This window comes from Mesoplodon densirostris, chromosome 11, assembly GCF_025265405.1.
Source record: "Mesoplodon densirostris isolate mMesDen1 chromosome 11, mMesDen1 primary haplotype, whole genome shotgun sequence".
NCBI classification, from domain to species: domain Eukaryota; kingdom Metazoa; phylum Chordata; class Mammalia; order Artiodactyla; family Ziphiidae; genus Mesoplodon; species Mesoplodon densirostris.
Genome location: NC_082671.1, coordinates 96842282 through 96864068, shown reverse-complemented (window position 1 = coordinate 96864068; position 21787 = coordinate 96842282). Strand labels below are relative to the sequence as shown.

Below are 21787 nucleotides of genomic sequence, written 5' to 3'. Positions count from 1 at the left end.
CTTCTTTAACTAACTTAAGCCATCCAGCGTAGTTTTCTGTTTTATAGCAGTATTGTGAGGATAATATGAGATGTGTGTGTGCTTTGTAAGCTTTGTGATCTCAATGTAAATATGAAGTAGCACTTGTGTTTTATTACGTGTGTTTAGTTAGAGTTAATGCCCCATTGGCATGATCAGGATTTTTTTTCCCTCTGGTAAAGCATGTAGACAAATCCTGGCAGAACTAAGAATACGATACCTCTTAAAGTCCTATTTATACTCACAAAGCAGTTCAACCCCTGTCATCAAAAACAGAGTACCAGGGCTTCCCTGGTGGTGCAGTGGTTGAGAGTCCGCCTGCTGATGCAGGGGAGACGGGTTCATGCCCCGGTCCAGGAAGACCCCACATGCCGTGGAGCTGCTGGGCCCATGAGCCATGGCCGCTGAGCCTGCGCGTCTGGAGCCTGTGCTCCGCAACGGGAGAGGCCACAACAGTAAGAGGCCCGCGTACTGCAAAAAAAAACAAACAAACAAACAAACAAAAAAAACCCAGAATACCAGACATAGTATTGGACAAATATAGCTTTTGTGTGAAATCTAGTTTCTCTGTAACTCTGAAGGATAAACAGGAGAGTGTATGTAATTATGTACAATGGTCTCTATGGTATAGTAGGGTGTATTTGTTTCTTAGGACAGCCATAACAAAATAACACAGACTAGGTGGCTTAAACAATAGAAATTTATTTTCTCACAGTTCTGGAGGGTGAAAGTCCCGGATCAGGGTGTAAGCAGGTTTGGTTTCCCCTGAGGCCTCTTCTTGGCTTACAGATGGCCACCTTCTCATTGGTCTGCACATGGTTTTTTTCCTGTGCACGTGTGCCTCTTGTGTCTCTTTGTGTGTCCAAATTTCCTCTTCTTATGAGGACACCAGTTAGATTGCATTAGGGCCCAGCCTAAAGGCCTCATTTTAACTTCATTACCTCTTGAAAGCTCCAATTTCCAAATACAGTCACATTCTGAGGCACTTCGAGATTCAACATAGGGCTTTTAGGGGGACACAATTCAGCCCGTAACATAGGGAGGGCAGTAGACAAGGAACTGAAGTTTGGATTCCAGGATGGGCGGCTCTGATCTGTACCGATGGAGTTGTCTCATGCAGGACTCCTAACTTGTCACGTCCACATCTGCTTACTCACGGGGCCGTGACAAGGATTCAGGACAGTCGTGAACATGAGCACATTTGGTGAAATATAAAAGCATGATACAAATGCAAGGTTGTATTGTATCATGGATACCTGTGAGGGATACATTGGCAACATGTGGAAAACTTTAAGCAGAAAAGACAAAGGATCATTGCAAATATTTGGCTAAAGAAGCCTCTTGGCTAGTCTGTTTGGCTGAAGGAGAGGAGTGAATAAAGAAAGGTGATTTGGTTAAGACTTAATTCAGAGGAGACAGGAGTTAGGCTTACAGATAAGCCAAACATCTGGATGATGTGGGTGAATATCTTCCCATCTCCCAATGGAGCCTGTTTTCTTAAAGCCTGTTAGTTTCTTGGTTTAAAAAATTTCCCCCTACCTTCCATGGTCTGGCAGTGAGAACTCTTAGTGGGTTTCCAAGCAGTATCATAGCCAGAAGGCACTTTTCCTATTTACCTTAAGTGAAGATTATTCTATGACACCTCCTCAAGGATGTGATTTTTTTTTTTTTTTAGGGTAATACTTGAGTAGTTGGGAAAACTTCCATGTACTTTAGGATATCTGTTCTGAAATTTGTACAACATGTTTATATACATAGGCAAGTATTTTAATTGAAAAAGTGTATTCTCAGCTTGCCATGCCTACTTATTTAGAATGCATTTGTATTCTTAAGCATAAAGCACATCATCTTCTTTTATTCTGTAAAAACACATAGAACAAGACCATGCACAAAATAGATGTTCTTAGAATCTCATAGTTACACCTGTGTTCTTTTTCTTGGACTCTGGTGTCCAATAGAGCCCAGTCATTTTTGAAAGCTATAATCTCATATTCATTACTCATCTTAAAAAAATCAAATATTTGTAATATTTTAAAAATAGAATTATAAGGAACCAGTCGTACTTTAAAGCATATCACTAGTGCTCAAGACCCCATTGTAAGGGAAACATAGTATGAAATGTAAGAAAACCAAAATTTGTTTTTTTGTTTTTTTGGTTTTTGTTGTTGTTGTTGTTTTTGTTTTGCGGTACATGGGCCTCTCACTGCCGTGGCCTCTCCCGTTGCGGAGCACAGGCTCGGGACGCACAGGCTCAGTGGCCATAGCTCACAGGCCTAGCTGCTCCGCGGCATGTGGGATCTTCCCGGACCTTGGCACGAACCCGTGTCCCCTGCATCGGCAGGCAGACTCTCAACCACTGCACCACCAGGGAAGCCCGAAAACCAAAATTTTTTAATCACCTTTTTATAGAACTATGAATTTATGAGAACCTATGAAACTGATTGAAATTCATAAATTATATACAGCAGTGTACTAAAGTGGTTCATAAACTTGGAGTTTATGGAGTGAAAAACTTTTGGGAGTGAAAAAGCTTCATAGTACCTCTTCCAGTGGCTACTAATTTCAAGTCTGGAAAACTAGGAGTAAAGATATTTTCATTAAGCTTTTAAGTTGAGACTGATTCAATTTAGTACAGCTTGAAGGAGGTGAATTGTAAGTATAATATTTTATGTTAGGGTGGCATGATGTGGATATAGTGAACAAATACTTGTGTGGAAAAGATTAATATTATTTTTCATCATGCAGATTGCAAGGCAATGAAAAATATTTCAACTTGTTAGGAAGCTGATATTAAGGTAGAGGATTATTTTATAAATTTATTTTATTATTTGGCTGCGTTGGGTCTTTCTTCGTTTCTGTGCGAGGGCTTTCTCTAGTTGTGGCAAGCGGGGGCCACTCTTCATCGTGCTGCGCAGGCCTCTCACTGTCACGGCCTCTCCTGTTGCGGAGCACAGGCTCCAGACGTGCAGGCTCAGTAGTTGTGGCTCACGGGCCCAGTCGCTCCGCGAGCATGTGGGATCTTCCCAGACCAGGGCTCGAACCCGTGTCCTCTGCATTGGCAGGCAGATTCTCAACCACTGCGCCACCAGGGAAGCCCCAGAGGATTATTTTAATCAGTGAAATTTAAATGCTTAGAGTATGGTTTTCGTGATTATCTCATGCTGTTAGTTTTTGCTTTACTCTTGTCAAATGCTTTTCATATTAATACTTAAAAAAACATTTTTAGTAACAGCAGTTTTAATTGTATAATTTTTTAAAAATAATTTTTAATTTAAAAATTTTTTTTTGGCCACACCGTGTGGCATGCGGGATCTTAATTCCCCCACCGGGTACTGAACCCATGCCCCCTGTGGTGGAAGTGTGGAGTCCTAACCACTGGATCTCCAGGGAATTCCCAGAAGTTTTAATTTTAAATCATCAGCTTTCTTTTAAATGGATTATTAATTTGTTTTCAGGGTTACTTAAAGTTTTTTCTTGACCATTTCCTGTAGAAACTCTGAAAATGGCAGCATTGATTTATTTGGGGGAACTAAAGACACTTATTTAGCCAAGGTTCATCCTTTTCATTTTCAACCACTAAGACAAGAACAGTGTCTGGGCAAACTCTAGACTCGGGAATCTCTAGAGAGTGAATCCGAATCTCCAGCATCTTAGTTCAGCTTAGTTCAGCTGCAGCTGGGGCCACGTTTAATCAGAAGGCTTAGTTTTCTTTGTTTGGGGGTGGGGGGAACTGGAGAGGGTTGCTGTGTCAGATGTAGCTCATAAAATTCCTTTATTGCTTATAGGAAAAGGGATGGAAGAGGAGTCCACTAAGAATATTCCTTTAGTTACAAGGCTGAGCATTCTCAGACTTACCTTCTCACAAAGCGAGCAGTTACTCGGGGACCCTGTTCCTTGGATGTCTGACAGCAGGCTCTTTGTTTCTCCTGTGGCCTCTTTTCATTCAACATCTAGACAGTGACAATTCACATTTTTTAAAAAGTGCCAGTTGCTTAGGAAGTCATCATCTCTGCTGTTGAAGGGTTTACAATTTAGTAGGAGGAGATCAAGATGGAAATAAGTTTAGGAATGTGTTACATGTGTAATGATAATTTCATGCCTAAAGCATACTGCCTTCCATTTCTGCAGGGACCAAGACAGCTAACACCGAAATTTATTTGCCCTACCTGACATTCCTCTGTGAATCTGAAATGCATTGCTTCTTGCCAGACTAAGACAGTCTGTAAGATGTTACAATATATCTCTCATTTCCCGACCCTGGTAGCTAAGTATTTGCATATTTACTGGAGCTTTCTAAATATAATGGCTTATCCCTAAAGAGAGACTCTAATGAAGGGATTATAGGTTAAGTGGGAAATGTGTGCCAAAGACATTTGGGTAAGCCAATTAACCTGATGGTTTTTCTCAGTTAATTATCATTGAGTGAACAGAGTTTAGTGCCCAGAGTGAGTGAACTACTTTTAGATGCAAGTGATCATTCCCTATATACTTAAAACAATGTAGAATTTTTCTAAAAGGTGAGTGCAGCTTATCAATATCAATCATTTCTAGTTAGAATTCAGTTCATCAAATATATATTGAATCTGGGCTTCCCTGGTGGCGCAGTGGTTGAGAGTCCGCCTGCCGATGGAGGGGACACGGGTTCGTGCCCTGGTCCAGGAAGATCCCACATGCCGCGGAGCGGCTGGGCCCGTGAGCCATGGCCGCTGAGCCTGCGCGTCCGGAGCCTGTGCTCCGCAATGGGAGAGGCCACACAACAGTGAGAGGCCCGCGTACCGCAAAAAAAAAAAAAAAAAAAAAAAAATATATATATATATATATATATATTGAATCCCTACTATGTGCAAGGCTCCAAAAGATAAATAAGATACTGTTCTGTTTCTTAGGAGTTAACAGTGCATTGGGGAGATAAAGCAAGTCCTAACAAGCTGAATCGGACCTGAAGACCATTGTGGAGCTTGATGTCTAGCCACATTGCTCTCCATCCCATGGAGGACAATAGTACAAGACAGAGTAATGCCAGTGATTCCTGCCACTCCATCCCTCAAACTTCACTCCAGCCAAACCAACCTATTGCATTTTTTTCAGCTCCCAAGCTCACCACCTTCTTCTCTCCTGCCTCATGGTCCTTGAAGATATTGCCCATCAGTCTGGCGACATCCTAACTCCCTTACTCCTTTGCTTCACCCCTTCCGTGTACGTAGACATGCTTTCCTCCAGGAAGCTCTTGACCCGCTGACTGTCGGAAGTCTGTTCTGTTCTCCCAAGGCAATCAGGATTTCGTGTTAGAGTGGTATTTACCATACTGCAGTGAAATTGCCTCTACACACCTTTGCCTCTTCTACTAGGCTGTTTCTCGAAGTCAGTGCATCTGTTTTACTCACCATCTGTCTTCAGTGCCCTTTATAGTGTCTAGCCCATCACGGAATGAATGAATAAATGAGTGAGTGAATAATTTTCTTAAGACAGAATCAACCCATTTTGTTGAGTTGTGATTTTCAATAGGGTAGAGAAGAGGGCCTGTTAAAATGCCCTGATTTCAGTGCATATATTTCCTCCTACTCCTTCTGAAATGTCTTCCACATCTCACCCCATTTAAGATCCCTGATGAGGCTAGTAAGAAGTCAGTGTTATTTTTTTTATTTTTATTTTTTTTCTTTTTGCGGTACGCAGGCCTCTCACTGTTGTGGCCTCACCTGTTGCGGAGCACAGGCTCTGGACGCGCAGGCTCAGCAGCCATGGCTCACGGGCCCAGCTGCTCTGCGGCATGTGGGATCCTCCCGGACCGGGGCACGAACCCGTGTCCCCTGCATCGGCGGGCGGACTCTCAACCACTGTGCCACCAGGGAAGCCCGCAGTCAGTGTTATTCATGGGAATGTGTCCATGCGCAATGTTAAAATCGAGCCGATTTGCAACAATAACTAGGAGAGACTTTAGGGGAGACTGGGGCATCACAAACGAGCATTGGCAGTTGAAGTGTATCTGAACAGATGTAAACTGGTCGAAGAACAGCAATCCAGGCAGAGGAAGGGAAAAAATAATCTGAGCGAAGGCCTAGAAGCTGGGAAGTTCGGTTGACATTAAGATGCATATAGAGAAGTAATGGGAGATTGGCCTAGAAGTCATAATGGGGTTGGCTCTGAATGCTGGGCTGGGAAGGGTGTTTATTTTGGTAAGAACTAGGATGTGATGAGGGATTCTTGTGAAGCAGAGTGATGGTGTTAGGGTTATACTTCAGGAGTTATATTTCCGGAAGTTTCTCTATCCACAGCATGTATAATAGATCAAAAGGGGAATGAAAGCAAGCAGGGATGACGAGTTCAGTTTTACAAATATTTGTTGTGTGCCTAGTATGTATTGGACATTGAAGAAAATATACGCTTTTCATGAGGGGACTTTGAGCCTAATGATAGAAACAATAATCAACAGGCGCTTTTAGTAAGCCTGCTAAGCAGTAGAGGTAGGAAGTGATGGAAGCCTGAACGGGGGCAGGGGAAGGAGAAAAGAGAAGTTAGAGGTGAATTTAAGGGAAACTTGCGAGTTGGATTTTTCTCTGAGATCCTGACTGGCGTCAGCATATCCTTAACCAATTTAAAAGTAGATGTAGGAGCAAAGGGAGAAGGACCCCTCATGCACAACCGCGGTGTCAGTGGTGGAAGAATGGTGGTGCTTAATGAGGGGCTTGTATGAAAAAGGAGGTGGTGTGTAAGGAAAATTATTTGGATTCAGTCTTAATTCAGCTGAAGATACTGAAAGGGCAACTAACAATATTGCTTGATCGTTACACAGTGCTGTTTTATTTAGCACTCTTCTGGTTGCACATGTCAGAATAACAGTTCAAACTAGTGTATTGGCTTATTGGCTTATTTAGTTATCGGCTTATTTAGCAGTGTTCGCTTCAGGCACAATGGGATCCAGCTGCACTAAGAATTGCCTCTGTCTCCTTGATCTGGGTTTTTTGTGTTGGCTTCATTCTTAGGCTCTGTCTTCAGGGGATCCTTTAGTAGCCCTAGGATTTCATCTCATTCTTAAAATAAGATGTCCTTTCCCAGTAGATTGTTGGAGCTGTTTTGACTCCGACTGACCTGGCTGGCTGCTAAGTCAGTTCTTGTGGCCGGAAATGAGGATGGGGGGATATAGTACACTAACTGGCCGAATCTAATGATAGCCTTTCATCAGGAGGTGGGGATAACAGCTTCACTCTATGCACATGGACTGAGGGTGGATGTGGCCTGTTCTCAGAAGGAAGAACAGGACACTGTTAACTAAGAAGAAGGGGTCTGGAAAAACCAGTCCGTGACACCAGGCTAAGTAATTTTTCAAACATTTTAAGTTAACATTGCCTCATTTGATCTTCAACACAACAATTTGTGAGAAGCGTTGTTATGTACCAACTGTAGGTAAAGAAGCTGTGCTTTAGAGAGGTTAACTGGCCAAAGGTAAGACTCTGGTGCTAGTAGAGGAACCGGGATTGCATCATTCAGGTGTGGCTTTCACCTGGGGCAGTACAAGTGTAGGCTTGTGAGCCACACCCAGGCTGGAGGCGTGGATGGAGAAGGCACCTCTTGAGTTGCAGGTGTCAAAGATGATGACCACAGAGGTGGAAAGTGTAGAGAGAGGGGAGGTCAGGAGACAGAACTGAGAGAAACGTCCACATTTGGGAGAAAACTCTGATAGAGATGCTAGCCAAGGAGAAGAGGAAAGAAGTCAAAAAAGATAGGAGGGGAATGGGAAGAGTAATGTGTTAAAAGACCCCAGGTAAGACTTCATAAATGTTTATTATTTTGTGCTGAGAGTGTCATAAAAGCTTAAAGGAATTTTAAGTGAAATAGGACCATAGTACTTAGATTTTTGAAGGCTATATATATATATATGAAGAGAGAGCACTGATTCTGCATCAATGACTAGCACTGGTTGTTTGGTGTTAATGGTGATAATACTAATAATGACAGCAGCTAACATGTGTTACATATATTACATATAACAATGTGCTTTTTGCTTACTAACTCCTTTACTCCTCAAAATGGTCCTATAAGGCAAGTACAGTTATTATCCTTATTTTGCAGATGAAAACACTGAGGTACAGAGAGGTGGTGTAGCTCCGGTCCAGTTGGCTCCAGACTCAGTTTTCTTAACCACTGCATTTCACTGCCCTTTCTGGGCATAGATCGGCGTGCTTGGGTAGCACTGAAGGAGGGCAGGTTAACAGAGGCCATGCTCTTTCTTCTTTCTCCTGCGGAACAAATTTCAACCCATCACCTAAAAGAAAAAAAAAATTTTTTTTAATATAGAGTTTGGCCTTTACTTACTTTTTAGTAGAACAATTTGAAAGTACTTGGGAAGAGTGTGCCATTTGATGTTTGGAGAATCTAAGCATCATTCCTCCTCTGAAGGACTGATGGCCATCATTTTTGTGGGTGCTCATGACTGAAAAGGTCAATGGACAGAAAAAATAGTACTGAGAGAAACCCACACAAGGACAGTTGGGATGGCAGTGTCATATCATTCATCCGTTTTACGTTTTACAATAGCGTTGGCCTTTGTCAACATTTTTTAAAGGAAAAATCATGATGCAGCAAAAAACAAAGAGCCACAAATGAACAAAACTGAAAACAGATTAAGACCTCCTTGAAAGCTTGAGAAACTGGATCTTTTTGCTTCAAAAGTCAGTCTCTTGGGCCTGTGTTCTCTGGAGAATTCTGCCTACAATTGTTTCTTTTCCACACCTGCTGCTTCAATGTTCTTCACCTTTCCTGGAGTGGAAAATTTCCCAATTCCTTAGTGTCTTTCTGAATTTTCAATACCCACTCACAGAAGTAACATCAGAAATTATATCAGTATGACATTTTGTTTTGAGTTAAGCCTTTTCATTGCCTGAGAAATATCAGGTTTCCCTCTTTCAGTTTGGACTTGCATAAGAAAATGCAAATAGATGAGAATCTATTATGTTGAGTGTTGAGGTTATTCAGATTCCATTAAATCCCTTTTGGTCTGTATCTTAATATGATGTGAGGGATACGTAATGCATCCCTTATCACTGACTTGCATGTGTGACGTGACTTATGTACTAAAGCCCAGTACAATTTAGTCTTACTTCATGTTCTTTTGCCGTAACATTTATTGAGTAAATAAAAACCTGGCTAATAATAAGATAATGCCCATCAGAGAATTTTATCAGACCGAAGTCTCCCTTAGTGCAGTATATTTTGAACATGGGTGGGATGTTCCTTTGCTCTTCTATTATTGTTTTATTGACACTGTTTGCCTTTAATTCTTTTTCTACAGTGTAAATTTAGGGCTGTGCCGCATCAAAGGTTTTTCTCACAATGAAATTATGAGATTTGTTAGTTTTCTTTGTTTTGAAATTCTTGTTTCAATGAGAGTTAGACATAGTATATCTTGTTGGCTGCTGCAGATTACTAGATTTATTGCTACGGATATAAGAAATTCTGGCAGCTTTGAACAGATTTTTAAAGGTGTGCTTCTTTTTTTCCCTTTCCCTCAAAAAGTCTTTACAGAGTCAGTTATGGAGCTGAACGAATAGCATGTAGAAAACCTGGTTTAGGGAACATGCGTCTCCATTCTATAAGGATCTGCCACTGAAAGGGTGAAGTATTGTCCTAAACAAAATGTGCTTTTCAGCTTTTCTCGCTAAATTAGCCAAGCCTCATCCCACAGTGCTTTGCTGTTGAACTTTCTGCTGCCCTGACTTTGATAGTATGAACGTTTCTGCATTGATATTAGAGATATTCACATCAATATCTAGGTTAATGTTTAGTGGAGGCCAGTTGGCTTTTCATTCTCAATGGCTTGAAATCAGCTCCAACAACACTGGCAGTTTGGCAGTTTTTCATATTTCTTTAAAATTTTTAATTATAACCCATCAAGTCTTAAGCAATTACTTCTGGGGGTAGACGCTTGATGAATGTCATAACAGGGTGTTTTAGTTTAATGGATCCAGACTAACATCTGTTTCTAATATTTTAAAAGCCAATTTATATGGAAATTCATTTATATACAGTCAATACACGGAGCCTTGTAAAAATCAAAATCAAAATGGAAAATCAAACCACTGTGATACAGTAGGTCTTCTGTTAACAAGGGATTTCACTGATGAGTAGATTCAGCTGTGCTAACACCCAAACTATTGCAGCTTAAACAAGATAGCAATTTATTTCTCATACTCGGGTAGTTTGCCAGGGGCTGGTATGGTCTACCATGACAGGGACTCGGATTCCTTCAGTCTCATTGCTCTGTTGGCATGACTTCTATTCCTAAGGACACCTTATGAATCACGATGGCTGCTACAACTCCAGCTATTACACCTGTGCTCCAGCAGGAAGGGGGTAGGGGGTAGAAGAGGGAAGAATACTAAGCTTTTTCCTTTTAAGGAGACTTTTTTCTAGTAGTGCCTAGCACTCTGCTTATGTTCCGCTGACCAAATATTAGTCACTGGCCAAATACGAGTCACAGGACCATATTTAGCAGCAAGGGAAGGTAGGAAATGATCATTTTTTGTCCAGAAGACATGTACCCAGCTAAAAACTAAAGGTGTTTTGAGTATGGGAAAATGGAGACTATAGACACTGGAGAACTGTCTGTAACGTTGAATACTTTTTACAACCTGATTTTGACAGACTTTCTGCCTTTTATTGAGCATCTAGAAAAGTCAGCTCGTTTTCATAAATAGATAATATATACAGAAGGACTAGCCTAGTGTTTGGCAGAGTAGATAACCAACTACTATTAATGTATGTTGATGTCTGTTTTAATTCCAGCCCCCAGATGCACCTAATTTCAGAGGTTGTGGGTCAAACTGAATTTTATAAGGGACTTTTTGTAGATTAGAATACAGTCTTTGTAGAATAATAATAGCAGCAGCTCACAGGGCCAAGATGTTCTTTGCACTAGGTCTCCAGAACACTCATGTGTCTGCAAAGCAGTGTTCTTTGCTTTTTTACACAGTAGATAAATGAATAATTACAAGGGTTAGAAGTGTGGAATCTCGGGCTCCTCCCCAGGCCTACTGAATTAGAACCTTTACATGCCTGTTAATGAGATCCCCAGGTGATCTGCATGTATGGGAAGCATTGCTCTGGGCACAGATGTTCTACCTAAAATTTATTTCTGCTAGCGGGGGTCGGGGGGTGGGGGCTAGTCCTTGCTCTAAATGTATCCCCTGCACCAGTATCACCTGAGACTTTCTAGCCAACATGCCACAGGCGGGCAATTATTTGGCAACTGCTTTATTGAACCTTAAGAGTTAAGCCTTTAACTCTGCATTTATTCTTCAGAGGTATTTGCATTCAAACAAGGAAGAAAGCTTTTCAGGGAGACAAATACAACCCTAATTGCGGATCTAGTAAGCCATTAAGGGGAGGATCTGAGTTCAATCTACCTGTAAAGCCGGCTCCAAGGCTCATTTGCATTAATCATGTATACCTGGAATCCCATCATAAAGCCACGGGATGACAAAGCCACGTGATGACAAAGCTAGGAAGGAAGGCAGTGTTTTAGCAGTATATTTTAACAGTGTATTTTCTTCTTTCTTTCTGTATTTTACATCAGATTTCTGTTTCGACATTTTATTTTTTAGCCGTGCTATCAAGACTAATCAGGACCTTCTCCCAGAAACCCCATGGACCCACATTTTCTACAATGATTTCTGGGGGACGCTGCTAACCCACAGCGGCAGCCACAAGTCCTACCGGCCACTCTGCACTCTTTCTTTCCGCCTGAACCATGCCATCGGAGGGCTGAATCCCTGGAGCTACCATCTTGTCAACGTGCTCCTGCACGCGGCGGTCACTGGTCTCTTCACGAGCTTCTCCAAGATCCTGCTTGGGGATGGATACTGGACCTTCATGGCTGGCTTGATGTTTGCCTCTCACCCCATCCACACGGAGGCGGTGGCAGGAATCGTGGGCCGGGCCGACGTGGGGGCCAGTTTCTTCTTCCTCCTGTCCTTGCTCTGCTACATGAAACACTGTTCTACAAGGGGCGCCTCGGCCAGGACCTGGGGCTGGTTCCTGGGGACAGGACTGTGCGCCGGATGCAGCATGCTGTGGAAGGAACAAGGAGTCACGGTCCTGGCGGTTTCAGCCGTTTATGACGTCTTTGTCTTTCACAGGCTGAAAATGAAACAGATCTTACCCACCATTTACAAAGTAAGTGATTGTTGGGGCTTGAGCATTGGATTACCGAGTCCTCTCCTTGCTTGGTCCCTTTTCCCCATTTAAAAAGCAAATGTGTTCCTCTTCAAAGAGAATTTAAAGTAAGTTACTTTTTTATCTTCGGGAGGTGGAAGTGTCCTCTCTGACCTTTCCCTACTAACTGGGTGTCAGTCATGGATTATTTTATTTCTCAGGTTTCTTATTTTCATGATTTCCAAGGGGCTAGAAGGACAATCCTGCCTTGTAAAGAATATGCATCTTTATTATTTATTTAGTTTTACTCCTCGATTTCAGCCCCAATTCCCTGTAATCCAATAAACTGCCTCTAAAAGGTGTTTGAAAAAAATCACACAGCTGATCATAGAGCTAGATGCTCGACTCTGTCAAGAGGAAATCCTCTGCTATTTGTTAATATTACTTTTCCTGAGCTGACTTTGGAAAACAACCCTCTCTGCAGTGCACTGGGAACTCACATTCTTAAATTATGAGTCATATTCACCTTTCCCTGATGTAGTGTATAAGAATAGAAGAGTCAAAACAGAAAGTGCTTATTGTAAGTTTTGCCCTGAGGCCAATTAAGACCTTTGCTTCAGGGCTTAATATGTGTTCTTCTGTATTCCCTTAGTGGTTGCAAATGCAATGTCGTCTGAAGGTCACGGAAGCACTTTTGGATCCCACATACTTAAAGAGAACTGAGCAGTTTTCTGCTGGTGTGTTTGGGTGGACCAACCCCTTTTGAGAAACTGCCTCCTTCCCATCTCCCCATCCTCCCTCCCTGGCAATAAACTCACCCTTGCTTTAACTTAAGTATAAAGACGGAACTTCGCCAGTGTTTGCAGACCTCAGCCATTTTCTAAATCATGGACCACAGCCAGCTCCTCTATCCTTTTGGACACTCTTAAGCAAGGAATTATGGTTTAGGATTCTGACCCTGAGAAAGCTGTCAAGTTTTCTAGTTTTTACCACTTTTTCCCTCTCAGTTCTTAATTTTACTTAAAATTCAATTAGGAAGAAATTGAAATAAAGAACAAAATTGAGGGAAATGGAAACATTTATTTATTTTTATTTTATTTTAAAAATATATTTATTTATTTTTGGCTGCGTTGGGTCTTCGTTGCTGCGCGCGGGCTTTCTCTAGTTGCAGCGAGCAGCGGCTGCTCTTCGTTGTGGTACATGGGCTTCTCATTGCAGTGGCTTCTCTTTGTTGGGGAGCACGGGCTCTAGGCGCGCGGGCTTCAGTAGTTGTGTCTTGCCGGCTCTAGAGCGCAGACTTAGTAGCTGTGGCACATGGGCTTAGTTGCTCCATGGCATGTGGGATCTTCCCACACCAGGGCTCGAACCCATGTCTCCTGCATTGGCAGGTGGATTCTTAAGCACTGCGCCACCAGGGAAGTCCTCGGAAACATTTATTTTTAAATGACTTTTTTTTTTTTTTTTTTTTTACATGTAAGAGGCAGAGTGATTACTGCTGTGCCTCTGCTCTGCAGGGAACTCCAGTATCAAGTGCTTAATGAAGTTCTTTTGTGATTTCGGTTAAATGCTGAAACTTTAAAAGAAAACTCTTGTTAGAGTTTGATGCTTTGCAAACAACATATGGTTTGAAAGTCAAGCTTTTAATTTCAAATCAATTTTAATTAGTCTCTCAAGGAAATTCAGGAAATTTTTCTTTCCTTTGAAAACCATGCCATCAATAATAGCCAGTTTTCTTGTTTTACTGGAAATACAAATAGAGTAAGTATAAGTCATGGTCCTTGTCCTATGCAGGGTGAGAACTATTTGGGGATGCAGATTGGGTGTTTTAAGACCTTGTGTTGATAGCCTGTGAAACACTGTGGTTTCTCCTATAGAATTTTCATGTTACCATCTCATGAATTAGGAAATTACCTTGGTATGTCAATTCAGGACTTGCTTTTAGGACCTTTGAAGTTCTCTTCTGAGAAATTTTCAGGTCTGTAAGCCTGTTTTCAAGGATTAAGTTGCTGATTGATCTCCTTACTATAAATATGTCCCATGCAGTATTTGGGACATACTTATAACAGAAGATTATTCTTTGTTCATCTGAAATTAAAATATAACTGGGCATCTCGTATTTTGGCAGCCTTACTCATGCAACTGCTGCTTCAGAAAACGAGAAGTGCCACTAGTGCAGGGGAGAAGAACTGTTCTCTCCATCTAAGGTCTTTGGCTGGCCTAATAATCAAATTGCCACTAAGCCAGATTAACAGGAGAAAAACAAATTTAGTTTTGTACATACAGGACCCCCTCAAAGACAGGAGAAGCTCCTCAACAGTTAGGCAGTTGAGGTTTCTATGCCATCCTGAGCTAAGGAAAAGGGGGGAGGAGTCTGGAACTTCAGAGGGAGGAAGACAGGACGAGCAAATGTTGGCCACTCCAGACCAAAGAGTCTTCCTTATGTAAAAAAGTTATCTTTGGTAATAACTCTCTTCCTGACACAGGCTAACTAAATTCTTTTAGGCATTTAAGAGGGAAGTAAAAACTTCTTCTTGAGTCTGTTGGGCCTTAATTGTCTTCTCCATATAATCCACATGCCAAAGTGGCACATTCTGTGGCAACCTGCCCCGAACCCCCATCACTGAGAAGGAATTCGTAAGAGTAGAGGGTGTGAAGTCCCCCGCACTATGGGAAAGGACTTAATGGCTTTGAATGTTCAGTGTCTTGAGAAGTTTTCAAATGGAAACTTGACCAGGCTGTCTGGCAGCCACTGCTTGCGGGCAAGGGAAGTGGTCAGGGCAGCAAAACCCTTCATCTGATAGTTGCTATCTCAGCTTAGCTTTTTCGTTCATTCTTAGGTTTTGGGCCAGTGAGCTTAATGAGGACATTGGGATAACAGACTTTACAGATCTGTAAGGAACCTTGAGACCATCTATGCCAGTCCCTTTGTTTCCAGCTGAGGTGTAGAGAACCAGAGATGTGAAAGTCACCCAGAAAATGGTGGAATCACTAGGACTAGAAGACATATTTGTGACTGTCTAGTGATCTTACACGGTGAAGGTGTGAAGATGAATAAAGAAAGTAGTCAGATGACTCCACAGTAGAGAAGAAAATAATAGGCATTGAATCTTAACGTGCACTGGCTGAGTCACCTTGGACTAGTTCAGTGACCTGTTTCTTCATGTAGAAATAGAGATAATTAATGTTCTCTCCTAGAGACGTTAGGAAGATTATGTGAAACTGTAGAGTGTTCGTTGTGAACTGGGTGCCCAATATCTGGAAGTCACTTAATGCACATTAGTTGAAAGGAAAGAAGAAATATCAGTGGAAATGTAATTCTTTATCTCAAGAAAGAGAAGGCCAAAAGATAAATTTCTACTAGTCTTTAAACATGCAGTGGTTTGAAAGCATATGAATTAGGAATCAACTGAAGCTGAAGCATGAATATTTAAGCAAAAACTTTCATTTAGAATTTCATGACTATGGGGCTTATAAACACTGGCATAGATTACATATGGAAGTTATAGAAAAATTCCATATTCTGTCTTTAAAATAAATAGATTTCTATGCCTGGGGTGAGTTAGAAGAGACTCTGAAGGAGGTGGATTAAAAGACTTTTCAACCTTAAACGAATAATCGTCTTAAATGTCTTACTAATTAACTCTGCATCAGAGTTATCATAGTTGGCCAGATGAAATAAACTTCCCTGCCTTATTAAAACATAACTTATATATAAACAGAAAAATCCAGTGCACAAATGTTTACCTCTATTAGGTAAACTAGAGAACCAGCCAAATACTCAAAAATCTAAAGATGGTGGTCCTCCTCAAGCTGGAAATTATTAAAACCAGAGGAGCAAGGCTCTCCAGTTTTATAGTTTTGTCCGTAATGTTTTTCTCGTAGCAGTCACACTCAGCTTCTCCCTTCACATTTCTTCAGAAATGTCAGAAGTTAGAGGCCTATCAGATCCAGGCCCCAAAGTCAGATGCACGCCAGGACCAGGCAGAAGGGCCTGTGGTGAACTAGAGGTTATGCTCTCCCACTCGTGCTTCTCTCCATCCCATTATTGCAATAAGCAAATACAGGGTTCAGTTTCGTAGAGGCTAATATTTTTCTAAGACAGAGAGACATCTGTATTTCCTATGACATCTCCTGTTATTTATTATTGGTTACTAATTTAAGAACAAATATGCCCTGTTTGGGCCAGACAATATCCTTGGGATGACTGAATTTGGCCAGAAGCCTTGGCTGCCATTTTCCGACTTCTAAGGTTCATGCAAGGGATGCCCGTGTCCATATGACATGTAAATTTTTTGTAGTTCTGCAAAAGAAATACGAAAGTTTTTTCTTCGATGAAGTGTTTGAAAAACAGTAGGTACCCAGAAAATCATAGATATTTTATTTAGTATTTGGTAACCATGTATAGTGTTTATATCTGCCAGGCACTGTTCTGAATATGTCAAAAATATTAACACATGTAACTTATTTAGTAAATGCTTATCAAGAGAGTAATATGACTTATGAAATAATGTGGTTGAATATAATATGAAATACTATAGTTTTCCATAGTTAGGAAGATGTCTAAGAAAACAATATAAAATCTTCAGGAATGTGTATGAACAAAATTAGAGTTCCTAACTATTTTTTTGAAAATTGTTAAATGTTCTAGATCTTCACTTCAGCATCTATTTAATACATTTCCTACATGATTCTTGGCATCTCGTGCACCATTTAGCACATAGTAGGTACCTAGTGAATTATTGAATTCACCCTTGTTTAAGATTGACTTTTGAAAAGGATGTGCCTGCAATGGTAAAGTGAAATCCTATACTCTCCCCTTTCTACAGTGAAGATTTCATTACTGGTTAGTGAGGTCTGGAAGGTAGGATTGGAAGAAATGCATGTCAGAAAAATGTTGAAAAATGAGTTTTCTTGACCTCTCACCAAATGATTATTTTAGCCTTTCTTAGATGATTTTCACTTACTTTTTGACAGCATAAAACGAAATCAGGGGAGTGGGGAGCCCTTGAAACACACTTACACTAGCCTTGCAAATAAATGCTAGACTTTTATCTGCCCACAAAATATTTTACAAGTCTCTCATGACCCCAGGAGGTACATGGGTAATAAAGTCAGTAAAGGCAACATTTTTCTTACTTACCCAGCATCAGTCATTGCTTGCCTAGTGGCCATTTTCTGTGCTTATTTAACATCTGTTAACTGTTTTAATGTGGAAACATCTTTTTCTCCCCCCTTTATTAGCTTCATAATCACTTACTCAGTTACAGGTGGGGGAAAAAAATTTTTTAAGGAAGGAAATCTGAAAGCGGGTGTAACAATTCTAATTACAGCCCAAAATAATTTGGAAAAATGAAGCCCTTTGAGTTTGATCTTTTTAAAGACTCTCTGTAAAGATGGCTGCATTAATTTTGCTGTAGTTGCTTCCAAGATGTGCATTATCTGGACAGCCTCCTTCAGATAAAATCTTGTGGCTCTATTTCATGTAAACAAGATAAAGAGACTATATTATTAGAGAGGGAAACGGGAGGCATTGCCACTTTCAAAAAACAAGTCATCTCTGTCTAGAAATAACTTTATTCTAATGCTAAGCAGGATGTGTTTGATAGAGGTTGCCTTTGTTGAGCAAGTTTACCTTTATCTTGCGTATTATGTAAGCTGGGCTCTACAGCGGGGTGCAGTGATCAGACCCACACTAACAAACAGTCCCATATTTCCAAACCATTTACAGGGTTTATCTTGAGAATGGTTTCCGAGGGTTGGGGCTTATGTTCTGTTGAAGGTTTGGGTTTGTCACTGTTGGAACACTGAAGACATTAAACGTAGTGCTTCTGTGTATCAGATTATTTTGTGTGACTCCCCGTGTACAGGAGAGCCAGCGCATAGCCTGCAGGTATTTGCACATTGAATCCACATGTGCTTTTTTTATTTGATTAGCTTCTCGGATGACATTGGTGGAATCTGTTATCATTTATGTCTCTGTCCCTTTTCTTTCTAGACCAGGTTGTGGTTTTACCCAAGATGTGACCCTCATATCCATTGCCTTGAATGAAATAGGATATATTTGCCCTTTCTGATTGTCTTTAACCACCATCTCTGCCACTCCAAGTAGTGTTCCTGCTTTCTGAGGATTGTCTTTTCCCCCATTTGCCTTACACTTGACTTTGTGAGAATCCAGATAGAGCAAGATACTCCGATTCTGATCACAGTATTTCCTCACATTATTGAAACTGGAGGACTGTTTGCCATGCAGTTACAAATGAATCTGGATTTCCTCCAAGTAAACTTTTTGTGGCATTTAATATTCATGACCTGTAGTACTTTAAAACTTTGAACTGCTGCCAAGACCGCTAACCAGATAACACCACAAATAAAGTCGAGGTTCAGAAATATTTTACAATTCAAAAAGTCAAAGATGAATAGGCTATTTTATTCCTGCAGGTTGGCTTCCTCGCTCAGCTGACTTAAGATGATTCTGTATTCTAGTTGTGGTTTAGGTTCCAGTTATTTAAATTTGGGAAGCTGACTACCCTTGCAGGTTTCTGTAATGCTTGCATTTAGAGTGTTAATACCCGGGACAGTGTTCTATTCACAAATGATGATTATTTTTTTAAAGATTCATCTTTGTGCAAGGCATGGTGTTAGGTGATGTGGGGAATCAAAGATGAATCGAAAAAATTCTGCCCTGAAGGACATTTGAGAGTAGTAGGAAGTGGAGAATAGTACCTGCCAGTGTAGAACTGAAATTCAAGCTGGAGAGTGGTGAGGGCTGGAGGGGAGGCCCTGGGAGCACTAGGGCGGCTTAGAGGAAGGGGAGGTGACTTTCAGCTGAAGTGCCTTCAGCAGCAAAGGTGTGTGAGGAGGACCCTGAAGGATACTTGGGATATGGGCGTTTATAATTGGACAGACGAGGAAGAGTGGAGAGTGGAGCCTGAGCATGACACGGAGGGACCCTCAGAGGAAGTTCCTGAGGGGCACAGAGCAGTCCTTTTGGCAGATACACAGAGCACCAGGACCTAGAGAGGAAAATGAATCAGGAAAGGTAGACTGAGACAGCTACCGTGGCTAACGACGTCGGGGCCTTTTAAGATGGGTTGTCGCCCCGACAGTGATGGGAAATGATGAATGGCTTTCAAATGTGCTAGCCCTTGGACTGGTCCATGGGAGAAGCCCAAGAATGTATAGGCCACTCCTTCTTGCCTCTTGGAGAACTTTCTTTTCTGTTCTTCCCCTAAACCTGAGAGAGGGTCCCTTGGGTGATGAGATTAAGGACCGGACTCAGGAGTAGAAGTTGTATCTCATTCAGTGAGTGTGTCTCCCATCAGTGTTTATTTCGTTGTTTAGCATTTAAAAGAAAAGCAGTTATTTTCTGAAGGCTAATACTGTCGTACTTTTTACTCTGTAATATTTGGCATGTTATTGTGTACTCCTAATGAGAAAAACAGGGAGTCCTTAAGGGCTCTCTCCTATGTCCGTTCTTCCAGTATTCCTGAAACGTGTTCGGATATTACTGTGAATGGCCACAAATACAAATCCCTCTTTGTTTTGTACTCTTTCACAAAGGAAGACAGAAAAAGCATTTTTTACAGGACGGAATAAAACACCCTATCAGCACTAAATTTCAACCAGTTAACTGAGTACACTGTCAGTGAAAATGACACGCAAATTGGACCTTGTGATGAATAAATAATGAGTCTCATTGAAATCATCTCTGCTGTTCTCATAACACTGTCTGGGATGCATATTACATCACTTGGCTCAGAGGAATCAAATTGACTGACGGGGATCTCATGACTATCAGGTTACTCATATTCAGCTGGGTTCTGTCAGTTTCACAGAAAATGATGTGGTTTGCACAAATTTGAAATCCATTGTCATTGCCTAGAAGTCAGATTCCTGTCTTAAATGCCTGGAACAATGGAAATGCTAATTTAGTGTTGATCTCTCAAGTGAAACTTAAGCTATAGAAAGCCTGATTTCCAGAGTACATGAGAGATTCCTTAAAAGGTGTGAGCAGGGTGGGAGGTACGTTGGATAAAACTGAATATTAAATCAGATTCTTTGATTATTAGAATATCTGTGATATATGATACTATGGTAAAGGTTGCATGGTGTGATGTTTAATTTTTTTATCCAGTTTCATATCTATTGATCACAGTATTCCTTTCTTCAAAAAGGAAAAGAAGAAATCAAAAGGGAAGAACAGCACTTTCTAATACAAAAGCCTGCAGTGATTTGGTGCTGGGAAGGTCGATGTACCCTTGCTCTCAGGGCTGGTCTTTACAACTCTACAGCACCCAGATGGCTCTTGTATGCTCTGTTGGTCTGATTACAACTCTTGCATCAAGTGAAATAGCATGAATTCAGAATTTAATACATGTTTCCTGAGTAATTATGGCCTTGATTAGTGAAGTCAGTGTTTCTGGTCCAGAGGACACTTTCTTTCTTTCTCCACATGTTTGTTCATTTCATTTCAGGAAATCAAATAAAATGCAAAGATCATAATGCTTCTCTTTGGTGTAATAGGGGAATCTGCAATACCTGCCTTTGGGTATGTGGTTGTCGATTTGCTTATAATTAATATAAGATTCAAAGAAAACAGCAGGGACAATATGAGAAAAATGAAGGACATGTAAAAACAAATAAATGACTCTTAGCTTTTAGTATATGAAGAAATGGAAGATATATCTAGAATTTCCATTAATGTATTGCTGAAGATAACTACATACCAAGTACATTTAATAGTCTTTGATTATATGCAACATCGTTTGTGACTGCTTAAAAATAATTAAATGTTATGTATTTAAAAACAGCAAAAAAGAAAAAACCTTAGTATTTTAATTTTATGAATTTTGAGTCATTATACCTGTTAGCAGTACCAACCCAACCTTTTGAGGGCATTGTCTTAGTTTTTAACATATAAGACACTGAGTCCCTTCCCCCTATAAAAGGGTGTGTGTGTGTGTGTGTGTGTGTGTATGTATGTGTTTTGTGTGTTCTATCAGAATACATGTTTATGTAATGTAGTCGGATTATACCAAAGTTATACATGAATGATTTGAGTGTATTTCCATAACTTTTATGAAATGGAAAGCTCCAAATTACATAGGATTATTTTTTCTAATTTGAAGATTCAGGCAAAAATCTGCCAGTTTACGTGTTCCGTCGAGTGAAGTTTCTTTCTTAAAATCTCATGACAGGGCTTCCCTGGTGGCGCAGTGGTTGAGAGTCCGCCTGCCGATGCAGGGGACACGGGTTCGTACCCCGGTCCGGGAAGATCCCACATGCCGTGGAGCGGCCGGGCCCGTGAGCCATGGCCGCTGAGCCTGCGCGTCCGGAGCCTGTGCTCCGCAACGGGAGAGGCCACAACAGTGAGAGGCCTGCGTACCGCAAAAAAAAAAAAAAAAAAAAAAAAAATCTCATGACATAGTGTGATAAAAAGTTAAATATAGGGCCTCCCTGGTGGCGCAGTGGTTGAGAGTCCGCCTGCCGATGCAGGGGACACGGGTTCGTGCCCCGATCCCGGAGGATCCCACATGCCGCGGAGCAGCTGGGCCCGCGAGCCATGGCCGCGGAGCCTGTGTGTCCGGAGCCTGTGCTCCGCAACGGGAGAGGCCACAGCAGT

At 41.2% G+C, this 21787-nt stretch overlaps 1 protein-coding gene across 3 annotated transcripts in view; it reads left to right on the top strand.

Annotated features, from left to right (window-relative positions):
* The window catches only part of TMTC2 (transmembrane O-mannosyltransferase targeting cadherins 2), a 423341-nt gene that overhangs the window by 157842 nt on the left and 243712 nt on the right, over nt 1–21787 (top strand). For all 3 annotated transcript variants that reach the window (XM_060112322.1, XM_060112321.1, XM_060112324.1), the window contains one exon: nt 11616–12186. In XM_060112322.1, coding sequence (XP_059968305.1) covers nt 11616–12186 — 571 coding nt within the window. The remainder of the gene's footprint in view (nt 1–11615; nt 12187–21787) is intronic.